Source organism: Pagrus major, chromosome 1 (assembly GCF_040436345.1).
Source record: "Pagrus major chromosome 1, Pma_NU_1.0".
Taxonomy (NCBI): Eukaryota; Metazoa; Chordata; class Actinopteri; order Spariformes; family Sparidae; genus Pagrus; species Pagrus major.
This window is the reverse complement of record NC_133215.1, coordinates 9069291-9092876: the sequence shown is the minus strand read 5'-3', so window position 1 is coordinate 9092876 and position 23586 is coordinate 9069291. Positions and strand designations below refer to the sequence as shown.

General features: G+C 42.9%; 4 protein-coding genes across 5 annotated transcripts; 1 reads left to right on the top strand and 3 right to left on the bottom strand.

Moving 5' to 3' along the window:
* Positions 1–541: 541 nt before the first annotated feature.
* Positions 542–5440, bottom strand: ptcd1 (pentatricopeptide repeat domain 1). The gene is made up of 8 exons (XM_073464440.1): positions 4663–5440; positions 4437–4577; positions 3361–3579; positions 3180–3281; positions 2348–3007; positions 1760–1876; positions 1301–1483; positions 542–960 (listed from the first exon to the last, which is right to left on the bottom strand). Exons 1-8 carry the CDS (start codon positions 5107–5109, stop codon positions 715–717), a joined length of 2115 nt encoding a protein of 704 aa, XP_073320541.1. The 5' UTR covers positions 5110–5440; the 3' UTR covers positions 542–714.
* A 61-nt stretch (positions 5441–5501) lies between these two features.
* LOC141006309 (stonustoxin subunit beta-like) lies at positions 5502–9164 on the top strand. 2 transcript variants are annotated; one of them, XM_073478473.1, is made up of 4 exons: positions 5502–5671; positions 6215–6278; positions 6572–6619; positions 7067–9164. In XM_073478473.1, exons 1-4 carry the CDS (start codon positions 5633–5635, stop codon positions 7585–7587), a joined length of 672 nt encoding a protein of 223 aa, XP_073334574.1. In that variant the 5' UTR covers positions 5502–5632; the 3' UTR covers positions 7588–9164. The 2 variants fall into 2 exon arrangements, with proteins under 2 accessions (XP_073334574.1, XP_073334582.1); XM_073478481.1 differs by having other exon boundaries at positions 5515–5671; positions 6587–6619.
* On the bottom strand, positions 8820–14317 carry fbxl18 (F-box and leucine-rich repeat protein 18). Its single transcript, XM_073478460.1, has 7 exons — positions 14166–14317; positions 13045–13242; positions 12545–12894; positions 11649–11784; positions 10461–11539; positions 9521–9739; positions 8820–9416 (listed from the first exon to the last, which is right to left on the bottom strand). Exons 1-7 carry the CDS (start codon positions 14217–14219, stop codon positions 9260–9262), a joined length of 2193 nt encoding a protein of 730 aa, XP_073334561.1. The 5' UTR covers positions 14220–14317; the 3' UTR covers positions 8820–9259.
* Positions 14318–16804: 2487 nt separating this feature from the next.
* On the bottom strand, positions 16805–20812 carry actb1 (actin, beta 1). Its single transcript, XM_073463949.1, has 7 exons — positions 20724–20812; positions 19541–19666; positions 19207–19446; positions 18411–18657; positions 18125–18316; positions 17726–17907; positions 16805–17481 (listed from the first exon to the last, which is right to left on the bottom strand). Exons 2-7 carry the CDS (start codon positions 19661–19663, stop codon positions 17338–17340), a joined length of 1128 nt encoding a protein of 375 aa, XP_073320050.1. The 5' UTR covers positions 19664–19666; positions 20724–20812; the 3' UTR covers positions 16805–17337.
* Between the last annotated feature and the right edge of the window lie 2774 nt (positions 20813–23586).

Here is a 23586-nt window from a genome sequence, read left to right as displayed (position 1 = left end):
GTTCAGTCGTTAGTTCAGTGTCTATTTCCCATTTTCATATTTCCCCTATTCCATATAAATAATAAATTCTTTTTTTTTTTTTTTTTTTTTAAAACGACTATTGAATTCATCAGCCAAGCTTCTATCAAGAAACATCCAATTCCTCCTACATATAAAAAATTGCATTTAAAAACTGTCAACGAAATCTATCCTTCAAAATAATTCATTGGAACAAGGTTTAAATTATAGATACAGTGGGTAACGGTCACCTGTGCAACAGTAGAAACAACAGAGCACCTTTTTAAAACTTGACACAATCCAGAACTGATAGAAATTGAGGAATGCATTTAAGAATGAATTTTCTATACACTACAGGTGTCTAAAAAAAGATGAAAAACACGCATGCCAGAAATCCTTGCATGTGACAAGACAAGTTGAGTGCATCACCCTCACCATGAATACCATCGATCACTCAGGAAATTACCTTAAAATCGAGGTTTTAAAATAAAACATAATGCAATAGACAACCAAGATGAAGTTAAATCTCTCGACAATAAGGTACTGAAGCTTAAAGTTTATTTTAATTGGAATATAAATTACAACATGGATCTTTTGAGAAAAAGCATCTGCAATAAGTTGACTGACAGAAGGTCCATGAGCCAGTACTTTGATCCAGGGTGACACAGCTCAGTGCAAACAGAGTAACAGAGGAGAGAAATATTTTCAGGAGTGCTGTCACAGAGCAGCGCTGCTCTTGCTGTCCTTGTTACGTGAATAATATCTCCTTGCTGCCGCTCTCTGGTTCCTTTGCCACTCTGTCAGTCCATCTGCATCTCCTGTTTTCGCCACTGCAGAGTCCGTCTCCGTCTGCAGCTCCGCCTGCTCGTCCTCAGTGCTCTGAGCAGGCATTTCTCTCAGCCACTGCTGGTAGTAACCACGGAAACCATCAATTTGGACCAGGTAGTTGTTTCTGGACTTGTACTGGGATTGATGGAAGGGAGGAAAGATAAAGAGGGAAGCAGGAGGAGAGGGGCAAAATAAAACACATCGATCAGTCACGAAACCATTTATCTACCAATAACTGTCACAGCAACACATTTTAGAAAACGTGAACCGGGCTGGAAGCTTTGGGACACGCATTTTTCAGCCATTTGAAGCCTATTTCCTTCACTTCCACCACAGTTATTTTGCTATGAAAAGTACAGGAGAATCTTTATGTTCTTTGGTTGTGATTAGAATCGTCACCTCCTCATCCACAGATACTCAGGTGTGTCTCGACTAATTGCTTCACGCCAGGTGAAAGTCCTGTATGTACGTTCACCTGATTATAGTTGGGGGGATACTGCGAGGCAAACTCCAGCTGTCTGATGATGACCTCATTAGGCCACACCTTCATGCTGCTCATGGTCTTGAGGATTGTTTTAAGGTAGACGTAATCCAGTCTTCGAATCGCTCGGCCAATTAGAGCAGAGAACACCTGGACGTTAGGCTTCAGTCCCGCCTCCTGTGAAAAAAACATGTAAAGATGAAAGAAAGAACCACTGAGTCATAACAACGTCTTCTACTACGACTCTTGATACGATGACATTACAGTAGTACTGCCGATGTCTGAGGTTACTTTTCATTTTGTTAAACTATGTTCAATGTTTACATTAATGTAAGACAAATGTAAATTGGATAAGGCAGCTGTGAAAGAATCTAAGAGGGTTTTCTGTATTTGGTTTTACAAAAACAACACACGTTCAATCAATTCTGACTCTTTGGATGTGTGTTTCATCACCTCCATGTCTTTCAGTAGCTGCAGACCGTCCTTCTGTCGCTCGCAGCCTAAAGCGAGGCATCCAAACGTCTGCACATCCACGCTTACGTGGCGCTGTTGCATCACACTCAACACAGCCTGGAAAGAGAAGGAAGTGTATCAGAGATATGCGCACACACAAGCACCCCATTTATAAAAAAAAATCATTTTCTAGCTCCCATACACGTCTTTACAGTGGTGCAGATGGATTGTATGTAATTTCCCCTGATTTAGAATTTGATCATTGGAAATCATTGGAAAAAAAATTAGAATTACATTTTTTACTGAATACTATGATGTCACTTTTGGATATGAAATGTCATAACTTCTTTTTAAACGCTTGGACAATTGTGTACATTTTTTTTTAAACAGGGACACTGATTTCTGTACTGTGGTGGAGGCAGAAACCTTGTCACATACAAACAAAACTATCTGCATGGCTAGACACTACTACGGGTAAGTCATTTCTAAAATGGTTTGAACTTATCCTTTAATGGCAAACAAAACTGAACAGGAATATAAGAGTTATAGCACGTGTGTGTGTGTGAGTGTGTGTGTGTGTGTGTGTACCTTTGCCTCCTCCAGGTCACCAGCTCTGGCTGCTCTGCGGATCACAGAGTTGAAGAAGGCGACGTCGAGCCTCACTTTATGCTGCTTGGCGACCTTCAGCAGCAGCTGCAGAGACTCGTAGCCCAACTCCATCATGTCGGCCAGCAGGGTCAGAGTTTTGAGGTCTGGACTGAGTCCGTTCGCTTCCATCTTCTTTAGGACACCATCAGCTCCTCCAATGAGCGCGAGTCTATCTGATGCTCCATCCACAGTGCCGAGGGAGATCACACCACCCCTCTTACCCTCAAAAACATCCAGAAGGTTCGGGGCTGTAGCATCACCTTCTATGATGGCAGGCAGTGAGACAGTTTGTCTGACTGGAATCAAACTGGTCGAGTCTTTCCTGCTGCAGGACTCGTCCTCACTGTCTCTGCTGCCCTGCTGACGGTCACTGAGTGGATCAGGCTGGATAAACAGCTGCCTCTCCAGCAGATCAATGTCTATAACATCCGTGCGTCCCGACTCGGACACGTGTTCCCTCTCATACTTCCGGTCAGACCCCAGCAGCATGCCAGAGGCTAGGGAAGCACTGCCAATCCCACAATCCCTCGCAGTTCGCAAGAGAACATTATAGTTCTTTGAGTCTGGAAGAATCCCCGACCTCAACATCTGGCGCCAAACCTGAAACAAAAACAACAATATTAGAAGTTCACTGCATGATTCACTGTGTGAGTTGGATCTCATAAGCCTTGGTTAAAATCTGTGTCAGAGTACGTCACTGAGGCTTCAACTAAGCATTATATTCACCATCTGTTAATCTGCCAGTTACTTTAATGAAATTGTAAAAATCTACCTGTAAAGCCAGTCTGAATCCCGTCTTTTTGTCCTTCAAGCAGCCCATCAGCAGGTAGTGAAACGTCTCCTGAGTCACAACATGGCCTTTCTGCAGCATCTCCTGCAAACACACACAATCTCATGTAGAAACAGTAAACCAGTCTCCCACACACCTGTACAAATGTCCGCTCTTATCTTACCCTGAGCGTGTGAATACAGGGTTGAAGGTGGTTGGTGATGGCGTGCGTCTTGAGAAGGGCGTGGTATGTGATGGTGCTGAGGGGGTAGCTTTTGCGACTGAGTTCTTGCTCCAACTTCAAGGCCTGCTGGAGGCCGGCATGTTTGGATGGCGACTCAGCGCAGGCGTTGAACAGCGCAGTGTAGGTAGCATCTGTAGCAACTAGACCTCGCTTCTTCATCTGGACGACACACACGCACACACAATTACACACATTGTTACTTGAGAAGTCTGTGTTTGTGTGAAGAAATTTACATCTGAAAAAATGTATACATGAAAATGTGGTGCTAATTATTGTGGGCTAAAAGTACAACTTGGAAATTAAAGCACCGTGCATCACTGTACTCTTCTACTTCAAGCTGTGTATTGATATATAGGTATACAAATATATATACAAAGTTGTCACATATTATAGTCTTTTTAACATTTTACATATTTAAAACTAATGTAGCCAACCAATAAATCAATCTTTCATGAAGATTATAATGTTCAGTTTTTTCCTGGTTTAAATCTGTCGATTCTGATTTTTGACGCAGTTTGTGTTGCTGTTGAATCGCAGTATGTTAAACTGAGACATGTTTCAAATATTTAGCCGACTGTCATTATATTAATGGGGAGAAAGATATTAGAAACACTACAGTTCAACAGCACAACAAACTTCAAAAATGACAATATACTCTAATCAAGACATCTCCATTTTCAACATTTTTATGCCAAAACAAACTAAATAACTTTCTTTGTTTTGTTTTTTTAAACTGAATAAACAACCTGACCTTAAAGCACAACATTTGGCGGACCCCGCCACCTTTCTAGCTTCAAACAGTGTTCTGGGGACTTTTTTTTCCTCTGAGAACAGCTTGTTGAATCAGTTATGGAAAAATAAATATTTCTGAGTTTGTATTATTACCTCATTAATATTGTAAATATGAAAATTCTGAGTTTGAATTTCTTCTCCAAACCTACACAGTGTCCCTTTAAAGAAAATGTTACTATTGCACATAGACATGACATCAAATACATGCAGATACATTTCCCTACATCATTGTAGAGCCTGAAGGCCTTCTTGAGTTGTCCAGCTCGACCACAGCCTCCTATCAGGACAGAGTAGTTGAACTCCTCCGGCTGCAGCCTCTCCCCCTGCAGCATGTCTCTGCTGAACATGTCCAAAGCCTCCTGCAGCTGTCAGAGGACACATCAAAGGTTTATAAACAGCTGGAGGTGAGAGATAACAGAAGACAGACACAACAGTTCAAGACAGACTAACCTTGTTCTCTCTGATCAGCTTCTTGCACTGTAAGAAGTACCAGTACGCTGTGTTTCTCCTCCTGCGAGGTTTCACCCGATCCTCCTCCTCCTCCTCGTCCTGGTCCTCTCGGTGCCGCAGATCCTGGAGGTATGGGCTGTCTTTCCTGTACGACCTCCTGGAGGACATGTCGGTGGACAGGGAGCCGAAGTTCTCCTCGTCTGTCGGGTCGCTCTCGGCCGGGACCGAGGCTGATAGGGACACACATCTGGCGGTCAGTCCCCTCGGCAGCTGCCAGGGAGTCGGCGTGAGGAGCCTGGATGGCGGGTGTCGTGACAAGTCTCGTCCCCCTGTCAGATTCGGGGCTCTGGGTGGGTTCGTAGCCGCTGATAACAGGGACAGCTTAGCAACAGGCACCGAGACCTTCCTCCCGTTTCGCGCACACGAACAGGCGACGGACGTCAACATATTTACCGCTTTTATCTGAGCAACTAAAAGCTAATTTATCAAACTTACGTTGTAGGGTGGAGGGTAGCTAGCTCCTGGCATGTTGTGCGCGCACACCACGATGTTTCAATGACACAGACGGGACAAGACCTGAAAAGTAGATATCGAGCGAGCATTAAAAACCTCCCTGGCGCCTTGGTGTACGGAAGGGATTAAAAAGAGCATTAATTGAGTTTTAAAATGCCACTGTTTATTACTCGGTAGGATAAATTGTTGTTAAAGCTTAATCTATCCCGGTTAGGATGTCGCAACGACGATCGACTACATCGATGGTAGATTAGTGCGCCTGCGTCGCTGCTAAAGACGTCACACGTCTGGATGTAAACAGGTGTTTTGACGCTTCTTCCTGGGTTAGATGGGGTGAAGACGACAAGCCAGACTGAAAAGGAGTATTTAAAGACTTGGTTTGTTCATTTAATAGTCGCCAAAGTTGTCAGAGCCGACACAGGCTCCCTGAATACAAGTTTTAACTAATGTTTCAGCGATGGAGGACAGAGACGGAGCAGCATCCCCCGTGTTAGAGGTACAAATTAACTTATTAACTCATAACTTAAAACTCATAATTCTGACAACATTAGAAATAAGCTTCCCAGTCATTAAAGTCTCTAAATTCACACACATAAAAGGTCAGTTGAGCATAAATAAATTAATAAATAATAATGAATAAACCTGGCAATAAATATGAGAGTGCAAAAGCAGGCTTTCTTCAGACAGACAGCATTATTACCATGTAAAGAAAGAAAGCCATATAACAGCGTCCAGAGTTCAGTTTAAGAGTTTGACCTTTAATATACAAGCATGGAAAGTTATTTATTAAAGTTATTCAAACTTAAATAACTACATAAGCATCCTGTGAATGATTTACTTGATCCATAACACCTGTAGTATTTACATAAGTTGAGTTCTTTGAGTCAGTGTATTACTAAATGGGACAAATAAGACACACCTCTATTTTTTTTATCACATTTTACTGCTAAAAATACATTTTCAGGCCTCATGTTTTCTCTTCAGGTGTAAAAATTCATTCATCATTAAAATTATTTTCTATATACTGCCCCTTCTACAGGCCCAAGAGCAAGACCAGGAAGCACCACCCTCCCGTCCCTTGTCCAACACCACACCTGCTCCTGGTACACAGCAAACACACACCCACACAACAAATGTACCAGCAGCACACAACAATTAATTCTGTCGCAATGAATATCAGTTTGATTAGTTTATGAGTGATGTTGTTGACATTTGCCATATTATGTAATAAATGAATGTTGGAAAATATCCCGATTAATGGTGCATTAATGATTTGATTGATCAGTGTTTTGAAGATACTTTTCCTCAGCAATAATCTACTTCTGAAATTAAAAAGCACCATTTATGAACTGAGACTGAATTTGTGGCTTGTGTGTATTTGTTGTGAAACTAACAGATGATTCACTGACAGATGAACCTCAGACCAGAGCAGACTTCTTAAGATGTGAGTTTTCTTTATCTCAAAACCCAACACAGTCTCTCTTTTTTACTAATAACGTTCTACAAATCCTGAAACTGCAGATTGAACACAAGCAGGTAACTTTGACGTGCCATGCATATTGACTGTTTACGCTTTAGGATATGTACTGAACATACTGTTGAAGCTAGGAGTGGCCATGGTTGCAATAATTTAATTTGATTCCATTATCTTGAGATCACAAGTGAATTAGTCGTGTTGTTGAGAAAAGAAACTGTCAGGGAAAAATTAACTAACTAAATCAATTAAAACAGACATCATCTGTCCTTGGCAGCATTTTTGGGCTGCCACATGTTTGGAGTTGACTCTTTTACAATCAATGTGTCACGGTGAGGAGAGTGATCTGTATAGTGTAGTAGTAGTGTGAGTGATCATTGTTTGTACATATATCCACTTTTTCCTCTCCTGTCACAGATTACTGTCACCTCACCCTGGACCCAAACACGGCCTACAGAGAGCTGCTTCTGTCTGAGGGGAACAGAAAGGTGGAGCTCACAGATTTAGTCCAGACGTATCCTGAACACCCGGACAGGTTTTCTCACCTCTTTCAGGTGCTGTGTAAAGAGGGTCTGTCGGGACGCTGTTACTGGGAGGTGGAGTTTGAAGGGTCTATTGAAATTGCAGTGGCGTACAAAGATCTCGGCAGATCAGACTATTACGCTGAGTGCGCTTTTGGCTGCAACGACAAATCCTGGAGTTTAGACTTAAACAGAAACAATAAATGTTTCAGACACAATGATGAGGAGACTGCAGTGCCGGAGCCTCAGTCCTGCAGAGTCGGCGTGTACCTCGATCATAAGGCAGGTACTCTGACATACTACTGTGTCTGTGACACGATGCTGCAGCTGATGCACAGAGTGGAAACCACGTTCACAAAGCCGCTCTACCGCGGGCTGTGGGTCGCAGGCACCGCCCAGCTGTGTGACCTGGAGTAGAAGTCCAGACAAAAAGTGTCCACTTCGACTCATGCCAGCAAATGTCGGTCCACAGATGATAATTTACAGCAGTGTCCGTTTGTTTGTTTGTTGGTTGGTTTGTCAGCAGGATTACACAAAATCTACAAGACAGATTTCCATGAAACTTTGATAGAGGAAGGGTCTCTGCCCAGAATAGACCCCATTAACTTTTTGTTCGGATCAGAGTAAAGGGATGGATCCAGAAATGTTTTCACTCTTTAACAATGTGGGATAGGGCTTTTTTTCCAGACATTTTCATTAATTTCTCAGGGAATACTGCACAGATCTTGATGGAAAAAAAAATCAGGTGTATTTAGGTGGCTGGTATCTGTGAGTGAGTTTTAAGTGTATTCTGCATAAGAGGTTTCAGATATTGTGGTAAGAACACCTCTCCATACAACCCTATAGTCAACATTCACAATTTATTAGATTTTAATCCAAATCTAAACAAATGATAATGTCATTGTCTTTTGTTCTATGTTATTGTACAAAATAATATTAATAATAATTAATTTACTTTCATTAAGGGCTTATTCAAGGCTAATACCAGGAACTGATATTTTATCTACAAGGATAAGCCAAAACCCAGATGGTATATTAGCACACGTATAAACATACTCATTGAGACCTTCCACCTCTGAGTTTGATATTGTCAAAGTGCAGTTTCAGTGATATAGCACCTTATTTGTTCTCTCAAACAAGTTTTTTTTGGTTAGTTTTTTTAAAAATATAATACAATTTGTTCTGAACATTAAATGTTTACCTTTCATGGTTATGTAAAATAAAGGTACTTTATTTATAAATCAAAATAAACTGAATATGACATTTTGGGGAATAGGCCTCGCTCCCTGGCAGAGTGAGTTAGATGAGAAGATTGATATAGCGCTCATGTTTCTACACTGACCATGAGGCTCGGGAATGAGTTTGCTGAAATCTGTCGAAGAGGTGACAAAATCAGCCTACAGGCATGTCACTAAGCTAATTAGCTGCTGCTATAGCGTTAAAATTAATAGACATGAGAGTGGTGACAATCTTCTCACATACCTCCCGGCAGGTCGTGTGTTTCCCAAAATGTCTAACTATTCCTTTAAGCTTATTTGACACAACTGTGGGAACTGCTTAACAATGTAAGATTACTGGTTTGTATCCGTTTTAAAAACTACAGTATTATGACATGAACATACACATTGTACATATACACAAACTACAAATAATTTATATAAAGTTTATTCCATCATTTAATTCACATCCTGTGCAAGGTTTCTGAACAAACACATCTTTAATGTATATTTTGGCACTTATTTTTAAAGAAGCACAGTGATGTAGTAACAGAAATGATTCTTGACCCAGAAGCCACAATTGACGCCCCAAATGTGAAATGTCCTGGAATAATAAACTTAGACTCTCCACCAGCTCCTGGAAGTAAATTTCCCTTTGAACACCATCATTACTCTGTCATGTCAATGTAAACAATCATGATGTGTTGTCGTAGAGCAGCCAGAAAACAGCTGATGATGTAATGAATCACACTATCATAAAACACTGTGCGGATGAGAGTCGGTCTTTAGTTTGTGAAACTTATTTCCTGCAGGAAAACAGTCTGAACACCTCAGCTGTTGAGCACCAATCACACTGAAGCTTTCTGCTGATGTCACATTGGTGATAAATGTGGCGGTTGGGCCACGTGGCTCTGAAATAAAGTTATCCGATCGAGTAGCGTAAGTGGGATCTGTCTGATGACTGTTGGCAGGTCTTCATGCTGTAATGGATAGATGACCACATTCAGGGCAGCGCGGAGAAATTTGAATCTAACAGAGAAAACAGAAGGAAAGCGTGAAGAAAATGTGTTTGACATTTCTGTTGACATTTAACATTTGATGTACAGCATGCCCTCACGCAAACCACCACTGACCTGTCAATCAAAGTTTTCTCCAGTTTTCGACAAGCCACCAAGGTGCCGCTCATGAACATGTGGCACATGACGACGTGGCAGCACCGCTCCATGAAGGCTTCTGTGGCGGTCGGGTCGAAGGTACCACTGCGTGAGATGAGGCAGAGACGCTGCAGACGAGAGCAGCAGGACAGAGCTTCAAAGAATAACTTGTTGGCGTTCAAGTAGGGCTGCTCTAACCTAAAACACAAAGACACACAGAGTTCAAGAAATGGAAACAAGCTGAGCAAAGAAATGAAATCGGTCCAAGAAATTAAATTAGACTAACTGGTGTTCCCACAATTATCAGAAGTATTGCAATCTGCTAAATCTAAATTATGAGAGATTTAGGAAAAACGCAGACAAAAAACAGCAGAGAGACAATGTTTGGATTATTCATGTCATTACAAAGTTATCCAAGCATTGAATGTTCATTATTCTACTTAACACCCTTCTGAGGAAAAATAGTGTTACGATGAAAGGTATACTATGCAGGATTTTTGGATTCAAACAAATTATGGATGGTTGTGTGGAGGAACGTGCCTGTTTGTTTGTGCTTTAGAATGTAACTACAGTGAAATAATCAGAAAATAATATTTTATTTCTGTTTCACTGCTTTGTTCTCACCAACACTGCTCCCTCTCTTCATTTACTCTCACTCTGTCTCGTCCATTGAGCCAGAGAGGACGGGTCGACTTTGAATGCCGTGTTTACAAACCAACCAAAAAACCTGCATAGTATGCCTTTAAATTGTTAGTTCAAATAATGAATCAGATATTAGAGTTAATTAATAAATGCTTCTATTGGAAAGAGGGAGAATCTGTAAATTAAAGGGGCATATATTAAAAATGATGACTGTACTATCAGTCTGATAGTGTTTACTATTACAGAAAATGACGTGTACACAAAGGCATCTTCTCACCTGAGTTCCTGTAGCTGTGTACACTGTCTAAGTGCGTCCAGCAAGGCTGGAGTGTAGTTCATGGTTTTTAGTGATCCCATGTTGGCAAGAGACAGCACCCGTAGGTCTCTGCACTGCCTGGCCATCTGTACCAGACCCGTCCCCCTAAGGACCCCAGGAAGCCCAGCCAGAGTCAGGCGACGTAATCGAGGCAAAGCCTCAAGTGCCGCTATGTGTGCATCGCCGACCCCTCGTGCCCACGCACACATACCACGAGGCTCCACGCTGGCACGACTGCAAGGCTCAAGCCGAGGCAGCACAGAGACAAAACCTGGGCCGATGAGCTCTAAAGTCTCTAAAAGAGGGCAGCCAGCTAAAAGCTGTGTGAGCCATGATGTGCTGTCCCCTGACACACAAGACTCTGAATCAGGCTTGTAGTTCTGGACTCCGACACGTGGAATCTTCTTTAACCCCAGGAGCAACGCAGAGGGAGAAGTGTTGTTTGTAGAGATCTGATGTGAGTTTAAGCCGTCTGACAGAGCACAGGCAGGCAGAGTGAGAGAGCGCAGGTTTCTGAATTTGGCCAAGCTGGCACACAGGTGTGTTTCTCCAGCTCTCCCAGGTGAGGTTTCATGATGATAGTGTGTGTGCATCAGGTTCAGGTGTTTAATGTTGGAACAGCCAGCTGCCAGCCGGCTCATTGTCCAAGGATCAAGCTGATCATCCACACTCCTGCACTCTGAGTAAAGGACCAAGTTGATCCCGCTGAGGTTCAGGCTGATCAGCTGGGTGGTGTCCTTGACTCCTCCCTCCAGCAATGACTGGAACACCTGTGGCCACAACGCCGGGCAGCGGCTGAAGCTGAGCTGCTTTGGACTGTTTCCCTCCAGCGCTCGCTTCAGGGACAAGGGATCAAGCCAGGAGCGAGGGAGCTGCAGGGCCTCTAGGTCCCCTCGTTGACCCAAACTCTGAGCCAGTGACGGAGCAGCAGGCCAGTGAGCAGGGTTTGGCCCAGGAATCGACACGAGGAAAACTCTGAGATGCTTTGGAACATTAACGCTGAACACTGCCAGGTAGAGCAGGAGCAGGGTCTGGTTTACCTGAGGACATCAACACACAGATACAAGAATTACAAACCGCACAGTACTACAGTGTTTATTACAGCTACATGGGAATGTTTTACATGCACATGCACACTAAGAAGCTCACCTCTCCTGGAGCCAGCCTGGCAGTGAACTCCTCCAGCTGTTGGTAATGTGGCACACTGCTCTGACCCATCATCAACTGACAGGAAATACCGAGACCATCTCTGGTCACATCCGAGATGTCAAACTGCAGCATCAGCCTGCACATGAACACAGACGCACACATTCAACACTGCAGCAGTACAACAACTGTGTGTCTCTGTCCTTTGATACATGCACATATCTTACATGAGAAGTTCCATCAGTGTCATGTTGCTTAACTCTACCAATTGACCTAATGCATTAAGATGGTTGTTTTCTGTTTTATATTATCACCTGTCAAACGTAATCAAAATCTGTGTCCAAATTAGCTTTAATGTGCATATTTTCCACTAATGTAGTGCTCAAGGTTGGTCTCTGGTCTTGGGACATTTCTCAAACACACATTTTAAGTGTCTCAGTCTTGTCTCAGAATCGACTGCATTTGTACTCCTTCTTGTCTCGGTCTCAGACCAAGAGGACTCTGGATTTTTATATGACAGTTTCAACCTTGTGCATAACAATTAATTTACAGGGTAGAGCATGATTTGATTGTGACACAATGCACACGCAGGTGAAGAATTGCGCTTTTGTAGTTTTTGCCATGCATGGCTCTCACTATGGCTGTGTTAGTCAGTCCACCACTTTGATTCACACTGAAATATCTCAACAACTACTGGATCAGCACCACTCTGCTCAAGTACAGCCTAACAGAGCCTCCAGCATGACTAGACTCTTGCAAATAGAACCTTCATTGTTCTGGAAATACGAGATTTCAATGGACACTACATGGTGCATCAATTCTACAGCTGGTGTGCCACATAGGGGGTGATTGTGGACATAGGTCTCATGTGAAATGACAGTAATCCCACAAATTCTTACTTGCGGAGTTGAGCGCAACATGGCACCACACCATAACTCGGTGACAACAGAGTCTGTCTGAGCTCTGACAGGCGGCTGAGCGTAGCCACCGCCTCTGAACTGAGCAGAGCAGAGTTGAAGTTTGCCATCACATCGATAGCAAGTGATTTGAGTAGGGAGAGGGAGGAGAGGAGGCCGGAGAGACGAACTACAGTGAGGCGACAGCCGGTGATATCCAGATGCGTCACTCCTCTGCAGCGACCAAGGTGCTCCACTGTAGAGCCATCCAGCCAGTAGCAACCATTCACGCTGAGAGACTGCACGTGATTGGATATCTGTTTCAATATGTGGCGAACCAAGGCATCGTCAACCTGGAGGAAAAAAAAAACATTTTATTCAATGCTCCCATCAAGTATTCCACTGTGTTGCTCAGAAAATGTTTTACACCTGAAGATTAACAGAAAACTGAGATAAATATCTTCACTAAAACAATCTTTCCTCATCAGTTCAAAGTGATTTACCTGATACTCGTCAGACAGGCTGACTTTTGAGAGCAGGGTCTTATCATAGCACAGCGTGTGTAACTTAACGCAGACGTTTGACACATTCGTCACCAGGTCACACAGTGGAACATGGCGGAGGATGCACAGCAGTATCTCATCAGACAAATCTGACATTCCCACCGAGGACGAAGACATCGTGTCCTCGTCACGAACAGCCTGAGAAAAAAAAGCAAATCACAGTCACAGTTGACAGTTAACAACATTAAGAAGCTGTCCTTTTAATGTGGCTGATTGCATTAGGCAATTGTATGCAATGCTGCTGCAAAAAGGATTTAATTTGCTGGGTTTCTCAAGATTATTTTCTTGATTAATCGATTTGTTGTTTGGTCTATAACGTGACAGAAAATGGTGTTAGCCAATGTGTCCAAAAGGCCAAGATGAAGTCATCAAATGTCTTGTTTTGTATTCAGTTCACTGTCAAAGTGGAGTAAAGACATCAGAAAATATTTGCATTTAAGAAGCTGGAATCAGACAATTTTGACTTTTCTCTGAAAAAAATGATTCAAACCTGTTAATGGATTATCAAAGTAGGGAGCAACTGAATTAATAGGTGACAACTAATCAATTAACAGTTGCACCTCTAGACAATAATATGGATATTACAACATAAAACTACATCGCTCAGCCAAATTATAAATAAAGTTATAGCTGAAGCAATTTTTTTAGGGGGGAAAATACTTATTATAGTGCAATATTTTATTCAGACGTGATTACATTACTACACATCAGCATACAAAAGTACATAAACATATTGATCAATATAACTACGAGCTAAATTGCCTCCTTCTGTCTGTTCACTCGATTGCAAATCAGTGTTTTTGCTCATTAGCAGGTTAATTTGGACATCACATCTGAAAAAAGACACAAAAAAGACACGAGAAAACCATCATTCCACCACACCGTCGCGTAAATTACCATACAAACTTGGTTTAAAAAGTTAAGTGAAATTTGAGTGAAGCCTGGTCTGATGTAATTTAGTATTAACGTTAGTTAGCTAACGCCCGTCCAGTTCACGTCAGTCTGCTCCGTGTCCCCGGTAACTACTCCCGTGCTTGTCCGGGGTCCGTCGGATCACTCACTTGTATAATTTGTCGATCCATGTCCTCTGAAATCCCTGTCACGGTCCCACTCATGATCAACAGGATTTCAGTTTTTCATCGAGCCGGCGATTCATGCTTTTCATCAACCCGCTTTACGGTGATGCCTCAGCCGGTCGAGCGTCCAACCGCTGACAGGGCGGATTATAATTGGTGTTGCACAGTGACGGAAGTCTGTCAGTGACGGACACACTTCCTGCCGGTTCTCCCCCATTTCTCAGAGCTGTCACTCAGGAAAGTGCAGAACCCGAGAATAATGTTTTTTTTATTTAATACAGAGTCTGAAATAAAATATATGATATGATCTGAAAAATTAAAGGAGATTACGATATTTATTAATAATCATGATAGTAAAGTGACAGAGGAATTGTGCGCAAACTCATGTAGTAAAATGGAAGCAGTGATGGAATGTAACTGATTACATTTACTCAAGTAAGGTACTTAGGTAGTTAGTTTAGTTTTGATATCTTTTACTTTTTACTTTAAGAATGACTTTTTGGGTACTTTTTACAACATTGAATTGAAGTACTTAAGTAAAGTACAAGTACCTCAAAATTATACTTAAAGATTTTTTTCAGGTTCATACTTTTTTAGGTTACTACTTGAATAGGTTTATATGCTTTTAATCAATTTTCTTATACAGCAGAACTGTACTGCCCCTCTGTCTGAGAGGCTCAGTTTTAGCTCCTGTCTCTTTAAAGGCCCCTCCCGAATACCCTCTGATTGGTCAGCTCACCCATGCCTGAGCCAGACACCGCTCACTGTGACTCCTGTCAGCTCTGTCGTTTTTTCAGCTTCCGGTTAGCTTCACCTCTACTGTGAGTATAGGCAATTGTGCAAATGTGTGCCATGGTGAGGTAGTGATGTGAAGAAAAAATCACGGCATTGAATCCTGGATAATAGATAAGACTTTTCAGACACTTCAGGAGCAGTGTTTTCTGTGGGAAAGAGGAGCTCTGGATGATGCTGACTTTGAGTTTTTTGACTTTCAAGACCTTTTTCATGCACAAGAACCTATATAACACACTGAAGGAAAGGGGGAGAAAAAACAAAAAAGCATAATAGGTCTCCTTTAAGCAGGCGGCTGTAGCTCAGTGGGTAGAGCAGGTAACCAGCAATCAGAAGGTCGCTGGTTCAAATCCCGGCTCCCCTGGGCAGAACCAAGCCACATGTCAAAGCATCCTTGAACAAGATACCAAACCCCAAAATTGCTCCTGATGTGCAGGTGGCAGCCTCTGCCATCAGAAAGGGCCCTGCAATGAGCTGGCAACTCATCCAGGGGTGCACCCTGGCCCCCACCCATAGAGCAACTGGGATTGGCTCCAGCAACCCCACAAGAGGGGGGCAACATCCCCACAACCCTCACAGAAAAAGCGGCAGATAATGAGATGAGATGAGATGAGATGAGATGAGAGGTCTCCTTTTAAGTACAGCAATGTTCCGACCAATTTTATTAAACTCAAACTACTGTGCACTGATAGATGTTTTGCTTCTACAGTAGTTTCACCACTGGTTTTATTATGTTTAGATACTTTATGAAGAACAGAAATGAAGACTTTTTGGTGAGTTAAATTGGCCAAAATTAAATGTAGCTAAAATAATTATAGGATTACAGACCTATTGCATTTTTACATTTTAAATACTGACAGAAAAATGAACAAACTAGCATATAACACAAGAGCAAAGACCTACAAACTAGATCTGTAGTTATGAAATGCTGTAATAAACTATTATTATGTAAAGTTAATTGGCCTGGTTTTTTCAAGAAAAAAAAGCTAAAACAATGTTAATATTTGCCAATATGATGGTACATGGGTTAAGGAAATAACCTACTGTACTTCTTTAAAAAGGGAGTCAATGAATCAAGTTATTTAAGTTTAAAAAACATTATGAAACAATAAATGTGAAGTTTTAGATAAAGTTAGAAAGATCTATTTCAGTTTTGTAACCATATATGACTTGTTAGTAGTAGGTACCAATTAATGTGATTGTTTATTATAACTCATTAACTTAGTTGTCCACATGATGGCACTATAATGAAAGGATTCATAATGAAGTGATACTACACACAAAATCTATCTTTAGAGTACAGCACCTACTTCTCTGGCTTTAGGCTTTAAAAAGTGTAGTTTCACTCTTTTAGGAAAATTCCTATTGAGTAGTGTCACTTAAAGGTTTCCAATGTTGATAATTTTCCAGAATGGTATCAATCGTATTCAAATATCCCTAGAAACTTTTCAAATAGATGCTCAACTATTAACTTATGAGAAACGTGGATATTTGTGGCATTTATTTAGTTTGATCATACTTTGCCTAGTCTTTCCTGTTAATATTCAAAATTGCACATTAGATTCATTCATTGGTCAAAGTAGTTAAAATCACAATTATTACTGATGATAGGCCCGTTCTAGTCAAGTGTACTAGAGAGCCATGACAGTGTGACAGCAGGACCCTGAACTGGTGCAACTAAGTGGAATTCAGCCATCAAGAATTTCTTCAGACCTGTGCTTGTTTCTTATTTACATTTCAACAGTAAGGCAACATGCATCTCATTCATTAAATATGATATTTTACATTAAATATTATATTTATGAGCTCAAAGACCAAGAACACAGACCAGATTCTCAGACATGTGCGCTTTATTGGGTTGTTGTGTAGACCAGAGGCATGAAGCCCCGCACAAACCTTTAAACACCCCCATACAAGGTAGAAGCTTTGTCTTTTGCATAATGACAAAAACAAACTGGACCAAGTATCGTTTAAGGCTGAAAGTACAAAAACAAAACAAGTTTCAGATTACATAATTTACATATTAAGCAATACTACAGGTCTGTTGGGCAGTGGGCCCACCAGAGAATAAACCTTCATAGAGGCAAATAAGGTGGTGAACAAACACATCTGGAATGACCTACACAAACACGACAATGGACATCATGTTCCTCACACATTCACACCGCCTGGGACACACGCTCTGTACTTCCTGCAGAGTTTCTCCCCATCAGGGGGCATGGTGCCATAGCCATAGTGATGAGGGAAATGGGAAGAGGTGTTGTAGGCTCAGCATACACCAGTGTGTTGGTGCAGGCGTGTATGCAGAGCCAGTCGTTTGCGTTTGTAGCAGTGTGTGTTTAGAGGGAGGGGACTGACAGTTCATTTAGAAGCACTTCCTGTGGACAATGCTGGGGCCGGACTCATCATACTCCTGCTTGCTGATCCACATCTGCTGGAAGGTGGACAGGGAAGCCAGGATGGAGCCTCCGATCCATACGGAGTACTTCCTCTCTGGGGGAGCAATGATCTGCAGGGAGAAAGAGGGGAAAAAAAAGGTGTTAAAGGTGTTAAAATACTTAAGTCAATCAACCTACATCCTTCAAGTCAACAGTTAAATGTAGTAGAAGCTTAAAGTCAAGAAACAGAGACTGAACTCTGCAGTAACCATGTTTGTCCACTGAGTGGCAGTAGAGGTAAAGATCTTTCTGGAACTTTTTTTAAATCATTGCCTCAGGGAGGATTAGTGTCTGAGTAATGAGGATTAGTTTTACCTTGATCTTCATGGTGGTGGGTGCCAGGGCGGTGATTTCCTTCTGCATGCGGTCAGCAATGCCAGGGTACATGGTGGTGCCTCCAGACAGCACAGTGTTGGCGTACAGGTCCTTACGGATGTCCACATCACACTTCATGATGCTGTTGAAGGTAGTTTCATGGATACCGCAAGACTCCATACCTGTTAAAAGAGGGTGTAAAGTAAATTTTAAGTTATTGCGTTCTGTAATACTTTTATCAAATACGCAGATGGGTTGCTGCTACAACCCATCTGCTTACAAACAATTTTAATGACCTCTATGAATTGGTTATTAAACTTAAACCACAAGTATATTCAAGTCAGTGCACTGATTGATATTTTGCTTAAAAGTTTTTATCGTTTCCCTGACTTAACCTACCAAGGAAAGAGGGCTGGAAGAGGGCCTCGGGGCAACGGAACCTCTCGTTTCCGATGGTGATGACCTGTCCGTCAGGCAGCTCGTAGCTCTTCTCCAGGGATGAAGAGGAAGCAGCAGTGCCCATTTCCTGCTCGAAGTCCAGTGCAACATAACACAGCTTCTCCTTAATGTCACGCACGATCTCACGCTCAGCTGTGTGACAAGAAATGATATTTCAAAGTCAGTTTTAAGAATTTTCCTGGCTTCAAAAATTAACTTGTTTCAGAATCTGTGTTCGTGTGCTAACCTGTAGTGGTGAAGCTGTAACCCCTCTCTGTCAGGATCTTCATGAGGTAGTCTGTGAGGTCCCTGCCAGCCAGGTCCAACCTGAGGATGGCATGGGGAAGGGCGTAGCCTTCATAGATGGGCACGGTGTGGGTCACACCATCACCAGAGTCCATGACAATACCAGTGGTACGACCAGAGGCATACAGGGACAGCACAGCCTGGATGGCCACATACATGGCAGGGGTGTTGAAGGTCTCGAACATGATCTGGAGGAGAGAAGAGATGAGAGATGAGTCATTTAAACAGTGAGTCAGTAACCACATGTAAGATAGTATGGGTTAGTACAGTCAGATCAAGAAAAGCACAGCACACTGGCCAGTTTTGTTTTGAGTATAAACACCATAGTAAAACCAGTCATTACACAAACCTATACTTTTAGTTTGGTCATGTTGACTGTACAAGATGAGTGCAGCAACCTGCTCTAACGTCATCTGTTGCATCATGCAGTCACCAGTGGGACTCTTGTCATCTACTTTAGCTAAGAAAACCAAGGCCTAATTTTGAAAACAGCGGTGACCATGCTGCAATTAGTCATTCCTGATGCATCACAGTGCAGAGAGATAGAAACCTGAAGCATCCGCACAGATGAAAAGATCAGCACAGGACAGAGGAACCCTGGAGATTGAAGGAGCAGGAGGAAATGGACAGATTGAGCAGAAGAAGAAATGCCTGAGAGGCAAAACATTTGCCTGTTGCAGGGCCCTGCAGGTGAGCCGAGTGAGTTTACAGAGAGGAAATGTTTCAGCCATTGTTACCTGGGTCATCTTTTCCCTGTTGGCCTTGGGGTTCAGGGGAGCCTCAGTGAGCAGGACTGGGTGCTCCTCGGGGGCAACTCTCAGCTCGTTGTAGAAGGTGTGATGCCAGATCTTCTCCATGTCGTCCCAGTTGGTGACGATACCGTGCTCGATGGGGTACTTCAGGGTCAGGATACCCCTTTTGCTCTGTGCCTCATCACCGACATAGCTGTCTTTCTGGCCCATACCAACCATCACACCCTGGGGAGCAAAAAGGAAAACAAGTTAAAAACCAGTTAAAATCAAATGGTTAATTACGGTTTATGATTTGTATAATTTCACGTGGAAACTGTACCTGATGCCTGGGACGTCCAACAATGGAGGGGAACACAGCACGTGGAGCATCATCTCCTGCAAAGCCAGCTTTGCACATACCGGATCCGTTGTCCACAACGAGGGCGGCGATTTCATCATCCATTTTCTGGACAGAGAGGGAGAGGAGGGATGAGAAGAGGGGGAGAGAGAGAGAGTTTAAAACAGATTCTCTGTGACAGCTATGTGTTACATCTGGCAAACATCAACTGGATCAGAGCCTTGTCGTTGTAGGGACTGGACGCTGGATGTCGCAGTGGCGCAGGTTCCAGTCCAAATCCAGAGCTGAGAAACAAAAGGCAGTGTCTCCCTCGGTCTGGTCATGGCCATATAAGGCAAAAGTGAGAGCAGCTTAGAGACGGCGGCAGCCCGGACCGTGAAGCCGCCCCGTGTGTCGTTAAACCCTAAAAGTGACACCGACGGACCGGCCACTCCCTTCACCGGGACCATCACAACAGCACTAACCATCGCTAATTCACACTTTGAGAAAGCGGTTTTAAAAACAGCCGAGGTGAATGAACTTCAACCCCCCGTCACCTCAGTCATCCATTACCTGGGATCGTTATGTCGTGTCACCATAGTTACAAGGTTACGTTGCTGGGGGCAACTTCTTAACTGACAGTCACTACATTTAACCTTCACGTAGCTGTCAAATTACTTCATAGCTTTTTTTTTTTTTAACCACAACTACACGCCTGCTCCGGTCTTTTCTGCCCATCATGTGCCTGTACGTGAAACCGGAGACACCCAGAGCCGGACACCGTGCCAAAAGCAGGTGCTTACATGTAAGCGAGAAGGTCAAGCCATTTAACGCGAGTCTTGATTTGTTAAACCGACGAAGCGATGACAGCGCGGAGCACTCGGGGTCATTTAACACCGTCTGCGAAACATAAACGACAGCATGCCGACACATGTCTACACTTAAAAGGGTTAACGTGACTGGTTGCATCCCCCTGAAACTGCACCGCTAGAAAAAATTTAAAAGAAATGCAATGAATGGGAGGTGAATTTAAGTTAACAGTTGTTACGGTAACGAAACATCGCACACAAAACCTCACATTATAACTAAATTCAGTTCGCCGGTTGACATATCACGTACGCATTTTTTTAAAAAACATTTCAATTATAAGAAAGAAACTTTTCTCGTCATTCGGCAGTTGTCTTACCTGTGTGAGGGAGGGTTCTCGGCTTTTGAGGAGGACTGTGACTGAGCGCTACACTCCGGTAGGGTTTAGTGTCGGGACTTGACTGCAATGGAGGCCAATAAATTGCAGGATTTTATCAGAGCTCGTGCTGCAGCCCCCTCTCCATAAAAGGAGAACTTTCCGCACGGCGCCCTCTGATTGGCTGTGCCGCATCCACTGGGTGTGGCGCATGCAGAACGCGTTGTGCGCTCTGACAAGACAGAGGGGGACAGGCGGCAGGGAAACTAACCTATATACTATCAATATTATCAATCTGCTGCTCGATAAAACACATTTTCAGAGCTTAAATCATTTGTATGATCGCAGTGGGGATGATATAAACACGTGGGGAAGAAATCACAGAACTCTTGCTGGTGTTTGAGCATGAAAAACTGGAATATGTGGCTTTATGTATTCTCTGTTTTATTCTCTAAGCACTCAATCTGATAATAGTTTTAAATCCCTGACATCATCCACATTGAGAAGGGGGCCCATATATCCTGGATGCACACTTGATTAATATACCCTTCTGTTCTATCTTTGTGCATTGGGGGGAATATTAGGAGCAGCGCACAGACAGACACAGGCCGTGATTCATTTAAATTAAGTAATGCAGCAGAACTGGCTCGCACACAAGACTGTGCTAATTCTCTCACTCATGGCAGACACTCGTGGTTAGCAGTGCCAGGACATGGGGTGGCAACAATCTCAGGGTCACTGACAGCGCTGTTAACACCCTGGCTGACACGTCTGCCCTGGCATACCACTGTCTCACATACACAACACACACACACACACACACATGCAGAGTGTCAGCGTGGTTAAACTGAGGTATGTTTACAGCAAACACTCTGTGAAGCTGTAAATCTCTTATCTCTCATCACTTGCCTGGTAATGATTAATTGAGTGACAGGGGCTTATCTCAATGAGATGCAATAGACTGGTGTGTCATTAGATGGACATACCTATATTTGGTGTCAGAATGCATCTGCAACGCCTATTATGCAATTTAGCCATGTGACTCACTTTTAAATACAGTCTCCCACCTGCTCGTGCACACACCCAAATCTATAAAACAAGGAAACCCTCTAACCTGAAATACTTGTTTAGATGTCTACACTGTCTACACTTACTCATGCAAAGCTCATCTTGTAAATTGACCAGAGACTAAGTGGGTGGGTCAGGGTGCTGTTTTAACTCAATAAGGGCACCGGACAAAGACTCATAAACTTACACTAGGAATTCTCACTGGCTCTATGTGTTCCTAATAAGGATATATGGGAGCCAGCACGTCGAAAGAGACAGGAAGTAGGTTTCACAGGACTTCACCTCTGCAGATGCACGCAGGAAGTGACCACACATACCTACAAACACACACATTCGGCCCATATGTCATCAGGTATGGAGCAGCTAAGGACAACACTGAGAGGAGTGAATGAGCTGATGAGGGAGCTGGCTCTTCAGACTGGCATTATCCTACTCTAGACACACACACACACACACACACACACACACACACACACTTACATGCACACACACCAAGTATAGACCCAGGGCAGGACAACCATCCCTTTAAGAGTTCCTTTGGATGACGTCCATATAAGGAGATATTGGAGCGAGTCACATGGGGGGAAGAATGCACTGCTCGGGTCATGTGACCAGTCTGAGGAAATGAATGAATCTCCCTTTTTAAGGCTGTGTGTGTACACATGTGTGTGAGTGTGTGTGTGTGTGTGTATACGCATGTGTGTGTGTATACGCATGTGTGTGTGAGTGAACGTGCATGTTGCTTCACCACTTCTCACCTTGATTTGTGTCCTTCACTAGCACCCATAGATTTATATTTAGAAAGGGAGAAAACATCAATGTTTTCTCTTTTTTTCCCCCCTTTTTCAAACTTTGTACTCTTGAACTCCTGCCTGGCAGAGATTTGTCAGTGTTTCCTCTGGACACATCATGCCCTTCCTCAAGCCATTTCAAAACTCGGTGGCGTGCATGACTCATGCATGCATTACAACACACACACACAATCACACACACACGCGCGTATACACGCTCCCTGCATTGCTCACTCGCACAGTCAGAGAAATTCACAGGCTTGGCTCCCGGCTCTGACTAAGACCGTATATGGAAGAAGCTAGCAGGTAGCTTCTGTCCACTTTTCACTCATCCCTCTCCCTGTCCTCTGCACCCTCTCTCCTTCAAACACACATTCACTCTCTTCCTTTATTTGCCACATATATTCTTGATCACTCCCTCGCTCCTTTTCCCAGGATAGGGGACAATTATATGAGTGCAATATAAGGTCAGCGTACATATTTGCCTTGTACAACATGCCAGGCTGAGTTTCATCACAGCATCGAGAGAAGGTGTGGCTTGTGTGTGTCTGCTTGAGTGAGCAAGAGAGAGGAAGAAGGTATGTGAAATATTCTTTGAAATGTAATATTAGAACATCATCGACATCAGTTCGAGACAGCTATCTGAGAAGTCCAAGTTAACTTCATCTGACAAAGGCAAATAAACACATCACACCAATTCTCAGGTTTCTGCAGTGGCCTCCAGTGTGTCTTATAAAAGACTTTAAATAACTACTAGTCAATAAATCTCTTAGTGGTTAAGACCGAAGTACACCTCTGACTGTCTTTAAAGGTGCACTATGTAGTTTTGGGGAAGAAATTTTAACCAGAGGAGAAAGATATTCATTGACTATGTTTTAAGCCTAAACAAACTGACCTGAAAGAACAAAACAACTGTTTTACTTTGTTTATATTTGGCGGACCCTGCCACCTTTTTTCCAGCTTCAAACAGTGTTCTGGACTTTATTTTCCTCTAAGAACAGCATGTG